This window comes from Hemiscyllium ocellatum, chromosome 21, assembly GCF_020745735.1.
Source record: "Hemiscyllium ocellatum isolate sHemOce1 chromosome 21, sHemOce1.pat.X.cur, whole genome shotgun sequence".
NCBI classification, from domain to species: Eukaryota; Metazoa; Chordata; class Chondrichthyes; order Orectolobiformes; family Hemiscylliidae; genus Hemiscyllium; species Hemiscyllium ocellatum.
Genome location: NC_083421.1, coordinates 52,767,426 through 52,776,852, shown reverse-complemented (window position 1 = coordinate 52,776,852; position 9,427 = coordinate 52,767,426). Strand labels below are relative to the sequence as shown.

At 41.7% G+C, this 9,427-nt stretch overlaps 1 protein-coding gene across 6 annotated transcripts in view; it reads right to left on the bottom strand.

Annotated features, from left to right (window-relative positions):
* Positions 1-1,897: 1,897 nt before the first annotated feature.
* setx (senataxin) overlaps positions 1,898-9,427 on the bottom strand; it is a 110,663-nt gene continuing 103,133 nt past the window's right edge. For all 6 annotated transcript variants that reach the window (XM_060841471.1, XM_060841475.1, XM_060841472.1 and 3 more), the window contains 2 exons: positions 7,311-7,398; positions 1,898-4,163 (listed from right to left, as the gene is read on the bottom strand). In XM_060841471.1, coding sequence (XP_060697454.1) covers positions 3,441-4,163; positions 7,311-7,398 — 811 coding nt within the window. In that variant the 3' untranslated portion in view covers positions 1,898-3,440. The remainder of the gene's footprint in view (positions 4,164-7,310; positions 7,399-9,427) is intronic.

The window sequence follows — 9,427 nt, the reverse complement described above, 5'->3', positions numbered from 1 at the left end:
AATGAGAAAGTTTTATCACCTGAAAAGGTAGGAACAGTTAGTATATACATGGTTTGAAACATCGAAAAGTGGCAACGTCGGCTGGGGAGTTGTATCGGAAGTCTGAATCACAACCTTTTGGGCACCAAGCCTCTATTATATGGACACCTTCTTGAGAGGGGTAGAGATGGCAGACATTAGCATTGACAAGGAAGAAGCAATTGCTGAAAGCTGTAATGTCTGGCAGCTGGCTGTTTGAAAGTTATGGGCTGTTTAGATTTTCAATTTGTGTGTTGATTAAATGATAGGGACCATGTGAAATACCAGAAAGGACACATTACAGCAACAACTACATGAAAAATGCTCTTCATTGTTTGTAATGTGCCTTGGGACGTCATGACAGGTTCTAAATAAATGCAACTCATTTTTGAAGTTAAGTTTGAATCTTCTCTTCCCCTACTTTCCTCTTCTTTAATTGGGGCTATGCAGTGTTGGAATTTCTGAGAATTCTCTAGTACTGATTTAAGAATGAAAATCTAATCAAATAACAGTCATATAGTACAGAAAAGGCTCTTGGGCCTGTCAAGTCCATACAAACCTACCTGCACTAATCCCACTTTGCAGCATTTCGCCCATAAACCTGAATGTTATGACATTACAAGTGCTCATTCACATACATTTTAAAGATTGAGGTTTTACCACCTCTACAACCGCCCCTCACACCTCTACAATCGCCAAAACCCCCCCCACACCCCCTCACCACCACCACCACCACCACCAAAACAATGCACATATGTGCTGGAGCATTGTTTCCTAAACGTTTTCCCACTGCAATCCCATTTTGAGGCTTGAAATTTTTTACAACACCTCAGCGGATGCTGTTTGTGTTGGAGGAAGGTCAAATGGGGGGATCTTTGGGAACGTCTTACACTGTTGTTATAATTTAAGGCTTGAGAGACCGAGAATCATATAATATAATGCAGGTTGACAGGGGTATGAGAGGTATGACAATTATAAAATCACACCATGCCAGCAATCCCTCTAATTTTCTTTCCAGCTGCACAGGCGGAGGTCCATGCATGGCAGTAACTTCCAGGAGTGCAAGTCAATGTTGTACTTCTGAGGTTCTTGTCTGCCTTCACAGTGGATGTAGGATTTCCCATGGCACCATTTCAAAGAACAGGGGAATAATGCCTGGTGTCATGGTCATGAGGTAGTATAATTATCAATATGCATAAAACATTTCTAGAGTTTTTTAACAAATCACTTGTTAGTCACAAATAGGAATTTTAAAAGAATCCAACAAACTTTTGTAAAGTTCAAATGAGTATCAAATTTCACTTATTTCAGACATGAGAATTGTTGAGTGCACATTACAGAAACAAAAAAATTATTCAATTATACAAATAAATTATGGATGGATCTCATTATACTTTACAATGCACAATTACTTAAAAATGAGAGAATAATTTGTTCCATTTTGAAATACATGTAAATCTTGCAAACTGATCATCAAACTACAGCCACAGCAGTTGAGGGGTCAGGGCTTTCTGCCTCTCATGTGACATCAACCCCTGTACTACCATTCACACTGGGGAAGAAAGTGCAGTTTAATCTGACTTCTTGGCAAGAGTTGCCAGTTTTGACTTCAATTAATTAATAGAAGGCAAGATTCAAATGAGGTAAGTTGGGTGACATTAGATTCGCCTTCTTTCCATTATTCATCATGGTATAGATAGAAATTCACAATCATGACAATTCTGTTCAAGCAATAGATTTCAAAATTAGTTGTCTCCCATGTGTTGAGCAGTTACAGAAATAAATTACTTAACTTGTGTGTTTTATGTGTCATTTGTGCAAAACGTTCAGAATCCAGTTTCCCCAAAAGATGTCTCACACAAGCACAAGCTAATAAAGCTTTTGTAAAAAATCAATTTTATTATGTACTAAAGAAAATAGTCAACTTATTTTACTGTTTGCATTACTCTAGTGACAGACTAGAGTACCAAGCATTGGGTGGTGGAGAATTACAACTATCTTAACTGCAAATTCAAACAGATCTCCTTTATACAATGTCCAAGAATTCAAATTCTGACTTGTTCATTGTCTAAAACCAGCAAGCCTGGCAACCTATAATAATGACTCAGCAGCATGAACTTTCAGAAGGGATGCTGCAGATGACAAGCCTTTTCAGGGAGCACAGGAGACTACAGCAAAATCTATACAACATGCAATGTATACATAAGTAGCCACTGTACAGTAATTACATTTCCATAAAACCCACTGGGCAAATCCATGAGGCATTATGATTTTTCTTTAACTTTACCTGCAGACACTGGCATCTTACTATTCTGCTGTAATTAAGACACAGAATTTTGTGATAATTATATACATATAATTCTAAATGAAATTACCCAGTGCTATGAACTTATGAACTAAAGATGATATTAACCAGCTAACTGGTACAAACTATTTGCAGTTATTGAGGAGTCATCCAGATAGCATATGTCCACTATGCTTATATTTTTTCCCATATGTCACTGTAAATAAAATGCAAAATGGAAAGGCAATGTCAAACAAAATGTAGTACAAGACACGCACACAATGGCCAGAAATAACTTCTGTATAGAAAATTTGTTGAGTCACAGCCGAATTGTTTTCAGGGCTAAACTAGTGATTGCGGCTTCTTCACAACTGTTAAAGTCTATTTTTGTCAAAGTACGTACGTGAAATGGTCAAAACATAAATTCCTGTCTTACTATTCCTTTTCAAGCTCCTGGTAAATGCTGTAGAATTCAGGGAAACTGTACTACTTTAGACTTTGTAAAATAAAGGTAGCTGATAAACGTGGTTTAGGGATTGATTTTAGATACCATGATCCATACTAAGAAGGGCTGACATATCAAACTTTTTGATGAAGTGAGATAGTGTATTTTCTCCATTTGTCAAAAGTATTTAAACACGAGTGATGAATGGCACAACAAGGTGGTACTGTATTTCAGTGCAAGTGGTAGAAAAATTCCTAAACAGGTAGATTCATGGCTATGTCATTCAGAGAAGGCACGAGGAAAGCAGCCAGGGAATTGCATCAAATAAATTTGTTTTTTCTGTACAGGCAGCATTTCTCACTTGCTGTTTCCTTTTGCACATATTCATGTGGCATGCAGTCAAATGGAGTGGAAGCAGGTAACCTGCCTGCCCCCCAGTCAGGTAAATTGGGAAAATGGTAGAAAATCTGCCAATAGAAAGTAAAAGTAGTGCAACTTATTTTCAATATAACAAAAAAAAACAAACCATTCACCTTTGTAATCAAACAATAAAAGCCTACGAAACAACTTTACCATTTTATATATTATCCCCTGCTTCTGTAAGTTGGAAACACTCCATCAGCTCTGTTTGTCAACAAAAAAATCAAACGTATTAAGAGAAAACTTCTTAGCTCAATCTTTTCATCTGTATATCTATTTCTGTTCGCCAGACCTATCTCCTTTTGCTACTTCGTCCTGTTGTTGCTTCCAGGAACCTGCACAATTGCTGACATTGTAGACTGTATTCTGATCATTTCTACATCCAGAAGTCCCAGAAGGAAAGGTCAAACTTCTGTTCAGAGGAGAAGGATAAGGTTTATCAACATCAATCCTGGAAAGAGAATTTCTTGGAGGCTGACTAATGTTTGAAGAATGAATAGCCCCATGCCCACCACCAGATGCAGAGGAATCTGGTGAATTTACTACACGCGACTCTGAAAAAGTACGAGTGATTTTTAATTGTGGCTGAGTTTCTTTGAGTAAAGCTCTTCGGGCCAGTCTTGGATCCCTCGGTTTATCCTGAGCAGACAGCTCTGACCTAACTGATGTCTCAGGTTGTGCAGTAACAGATGATTGAGCATAATGCAAATGATGTTTTGAAACTGATTGAGAAGGAATCAGTGTTTTTGGAAATTGCCCACATCTGACATCAGCTGCTGAAGGCATACTAGTTTCATTCCATGAGCTTTTCCATGCAAGATCAGGAACTTGTTTCTGTTCACCCGTTAATGCAGCTGGATCAGAAATACTTCTCTGGACAATAGACCTGGGTTTCAATATTTTTTGGCAGTCTTTCTTATAATCACTTTCACTTGTTTTCACGATGGCTCCTCTTTTCTGTGCATCCTGAATCAAAGCTTTCCAATCTTTATTTTCCTAAATATGCAACAGAAAATGACAGATTTCACAACCAGAAATTCCACCTTCACATGTTTTAATACAGCAGCTCATTAAAGAAAAGCACTATACTTACTTTTTAAAACGTTCACAGATACAAAGTAAACATTGTAAAATGATTTATTCTGTGCTAATGGTTCTTACAATGAAACCATTGCAACAAAGCATTAGAGCAACTTAACGTGCAACTGAATTCCATCAAAACTACAATCTCATGAGGCGGCTTCAGGATTTCACATGCAAAAATTACACATTTTATCTTGCATGCATCATCCTTTTGTATTGCTTTGCTGCGAGCTTAAGGTTACTGCTTACTCTCTGCGCAGTTCCGATTAATCCCTCAATTTCTCTTTCTTTTACTGTGACACATGATTGCTGAAATGCAAGACAGTCACTTCATGGTGATGCATACACTAGACACATCACATACTTGCCTTTTAGTCTGGAAACAACTTAGAGCTGGGGATTGGTCTGATGCGAGGTAAAGACACTAGGAAGAAAGTACTTTCTAAATGGCTGGCATTAGATTTGAAGGGCTCATTTAGATAGGGATCCTGTTCACAGGCAGCCTGAGTCTACGAGTGTAAGTAATTGCACTGGGAGGACGTACCGGGTGGCACAGTGGTTAGCACTGCTGTTCTTCAGTGCCAGAGACCCAGGTTCGAGTCCAGCGTTGAATGACTGTCTGTGTACATTTTCCCAGCATCTGCGTGGATTTCCTCCAGTTTCCTCCCACAGTCCAAAGATATGTAGGTTATGTAGATTGGCCATGCTAAATTGCCACACAGTGTCTGACATATAGGCGAGGTGATTAGCCCTTAGTAAATGTGGGATTATGGGGTAGAGTGGGGACGTGGGTCTGTGTGGGACTCAATGGGCCGAATGGCCTCCATCTACACTGTAGGGAATCTATGATTCTAATTTTAGGGGAGAGATGGTGAGGTGACGGTCTGGAGGAAACCAGCATCAGGAATAAGGAAAGAGGCCATGAAGGTTTACTGGATAAACGCAGAGGCTGAAGAAAGCTTTTCTGCTCCACCTGGCCCACAAGCTACGCTCTGAAGTAAACCACCTCCTGAATTTAACCCCTCTTACTTCATTTAAGCTGCTGAATTTCCCTGACGTCCGGAAATCCACCGCCTGAAGTTAAAATCAAATAACTGAAAGTGAAAAGAGACAGCCTCACATCTAACTTTCCAAGGAGCAGGATGGGGGTCACCTCTTACTCCTTCGCCAAAACAAAACTGGTCTGATTCAAAGCAGGTTGAGCTGATGTTTCAATTTGTTGGGAGCTAAGATCCAGCTCTAACAATTCACAAGGAGGATCCACAAATGTCACCATCCTCATGGATGGAACAGCCCAGCACATTAATGCAAAAGGTTCGCAACAATCTTTATTGGATTGGATTGGACGATGCATCTTGACCTCCACCATTGGTCCCCAGTATATAGATACCAGTCCTTCTTCAGCTAGTACAATTCATTCCACATGAAATCAAGAAACAGCACAGACACTGGATACTGCAAAGGCTATGGGCTGTAACAACATTCCAACAGGTGTATGGAAGACTTCTGTCCAGAGATTAACACTCCCTTAGCCAAGCTCTTCTAGTACAGTTATCACCTGATAATGTAGAGAATTGCCCAGGCACGTCCTGTATACAAAACACAAGACAATCCAACCCAGCCAATTATTGTCCCAGCAATCTAATCGCGATCATCAATAAAGTGATGGAAGGTGTCATAGTGCTTTTATGCTGAAACTACTTAGCAACAATCTGCTCACTGATGTCCAATCTGGGTTCTGCCAGAGCCACTTAGCTCCTGACCTCAGAGGTCAAACATGGACATAACAGTTAAATTTCAGGGCTGAGATACGTGTGACAGCTTTTGGCATCAAGGGCACATGTGGAGGAGTGGGGCTTCCAAGAGCTCCAACAAAACTGAAATCAATAAGAATCAGGACAAATGTTCCACTGGTTGGAGTCATACCTTTCACATTGTTGAAGGTCACCCATCTCAGCTCCAGGACATCTCTGCAGGAGTTCCTTAAAGTAGAGTCCTGGGCCCAACCATCTTCAGCTACTTCAATGATAACTTCCCTCCACAATATTTAGCACCAGTTGTAACTCCTCAGAAACTGAAGCACTCCATGTTCAAATGCAACAAAACCTGGACAATATCCAGACTTGGCCTGACAAGTGCCAAATAACATGCAAACTTCATAATTGCCAGGTAATAACCATCTCCAATGAGAAACAATCTAATCACCACCATTTAACAATCAATGGCATCACAATAATTGAAATCCCCACTATCAACGTTTTATTTGGGGGGGGGGGGGGGTGAAGCTAGAAACTCACTTGGACTCTTCATATAATTACTGTGGCTTCAACAGCAGGTCATAGGCTAAGAATACTGCAGCATGTAATACTTCCTGACTCTCTGTAGCTTGTCCAGGTTAGGAATGTGGTGATATACACTCCACTTTCCTGGATGAGTACAACTCCAAAAACACTCAAGAAGCTTGAGACCATCCAGGACAAAGCAGCTCGCTTGATTACCACCACACCCACATGCATCCATTCCCTCCACCAACATTCAGTAGCAGCAATGTGTATTATCTACAAGATGCACTGCAGAAATTCACCCAAGATCAGCACCTTACAATCCCAGAACTATTTCCATTAGAAGGTCACTGGCACAGAAACATAAAAGCATCAGCAACTGCAAGTTCCCCTCCAAGCCACTCATTGTTCTGAACTGGAGATATACTGTTGGTCAAAATCCAGGAATTCTCTCCCTAACTGCAGTGTGGGTTTATCTACAGCACATGGACTGCAAAGTTTCAAAAAGGTAGCTAACCATCACCACCTCAAGGGCAACTATGTACAGTCAATAAATGTTGGCCAGTTTGCAATGCTTACATTCCACAAAATAATTTTTAAAATTCTCATTAATAAATAGGGAGTTGGATTAATTTGTGTAGAGTAGCATCGTAAGACAGCTAAAATTAATTCCAAAGCAGTTCAGAGAAAAAATATTCCAACTACTGGTATTGCTCTACCAACTCAACTGATCAGCATTTTGCCTACAAAATCATATGATCAACATTTTATTACAAACCAGGAGTGTTTTCAGATTTCCCAGAATGAAGAGACTCAGACGAGCTCGAGTAATTGTAACATTCAGTCTCTGCCGGTCTGCTAAGAATCTGAAAAAGAATCAAACAGAACGTTGAAAATAAAATCAATAATATTACTTTTTTTACTCAATACATACCACACAGCTAATTAGTAGTGCAATCTAGTGGGTCCATAAAATCTTCAGATTTCTGCATTTGTTAATTTAACACGTCAAATGCCAATAAAACATTTGCTGTATTAACAGATTTCCTTTGAAATAATGTAAACTTTCCAAAGACAGAGGAGGCCACTTCAGAGGCCTCACAGCACTAGGGACCTGGGTTCGATTCCAGCCTTGGGCAACGGTCTGTGTAGAGTTTGCACATTCTCCTCATGTCTGCGTGTGTTTCCTCTGGGTGCTCCAGTTTCCTCCCACAATCCAAAGATGTGCAGGGTTGGTGAATTGGCTGTGCAAAATTGCCCACAGTGTTCAGAGTGTGTGGTTTAGGTGCATTAGTCAGGCATAAATGCTGAGTAATAGGTTAGGGTAATGGGTCTGTGGGGGTTACTTTTTGGCGAGCTGTGGACTTGTTAGGCCTAATGGCCTGTATCCACACTGTTAGGACACCATCAACTTGGGTCTCCATTCGGAAGGATGCTGGTTGTTAGTACGTGCTCCTGAGAAGAAAGTGATTGTTGATATCTAAGTGGAGCTGTCACATTTGCAACAGACCTTAAAGGGTGAAAACTATGGCACCAATTTAAAAGTGAAGCAATGTGACTTAGCTTTTCTTATCATCATCCCTACAAGTGGGAACAAAATTAGATTCTTTGAATAAACTTGAATTTACTTTTCTCATGTTTGGAAGATGCACATGCATTTCCATATTGTGAAAGCACCATGCATCATTCCATTCCCCACTGATATCCAGCCCTTAAATTTACAATGTAGAAGACTGAAACAACTCCTAAAGCTAAAGACGTTTACAAGATTGAATCTGGGAATTGTTAAATAACGCTTCCGGTTCAAATTCATTTAGTACGCCCCTCACTATCAACTGTCTGGGTTGACAGAGTGTTGCTGGAAAAGCACAGCAGGGCAGGCAGCATCCAAGGAGTAGGAAAATCGACACTTCGGGCAGGAACCCTTCATCAGGAATCAGGCTGGGAGCCTCGGGGGTGGAAAGATAAAAGAGGGGTGGATGGAGACGGGAGTAAAGGTGATCGGTCGGAAAGGGGGGTGGAGCAGATAGGTGGGAAGGAAGATTGACAGGTGGGACAGGTCATGAGAACAATGCTGAGCTGCAGGGTTGGAACTGGCATAAGGTGGGGGGAGAGGAAACGAGGAAACCGGTGAAGTCCACATTGATGCTGTGTGGTTAGAGGGTCCCAAGGTGGAAGATGAGGTGTTCTTCCTCCAGGCATCGGGTGATGAGGGAGTGGCGGTGGAGGAGATCCAGGACCTGCATGACCTTGGCAGAGTGGGAGGGGGAGTTGAAATGTTCACCCCACCGGGCAGTGGGATTGGTTGGTGCGGGTGTCCCGGAGTTGTCACCTAAAGCGCTCTGCGAGAAGGCATCCAATCTCCTCAATGTAGAGGAGACTGCATTGGGAGCAATGGATATTACAAATGACGTGTGTGGAAGTGCAGGTGAAACTTTGATGGATATGGAAGGAGGCGGCCCAGGACCTGGACATGCAGGTCCGGGGCCTCCTCCAAGGCCACTCCTTCACCACCCAACACCTAGAGGAAGAACGCCTTATCTTCCGCCTCGGAACCCTTCAATCCCAGAGCATCAATGCGGACTTCACCAGTTTCCTCATTTTCCCTCCCCCAACTTTTCCCCAGTTCTAACCTTGCAGCTCAGCACCGCCCTCATGACCTGTCCCACCTGTCAATCTTCCTTCCCACCTATTCGCTCTGCCCTCCTCTCCAATCCTTCTCTCACCTCCATTCACCTATTGCACTCTCAGCTGCCTTCCCCCCCAGGCCCACCCCCTCCCTTTTATCTCTCCACTCCAGAGGCTCCCAGCTTCATTCCTGTTGAAGGGCTCCGGCCCAAAACATTGATTTTCCTGCACCTCGGATGCTGCCTGACCTGCTGTGCTTTTCAAGCA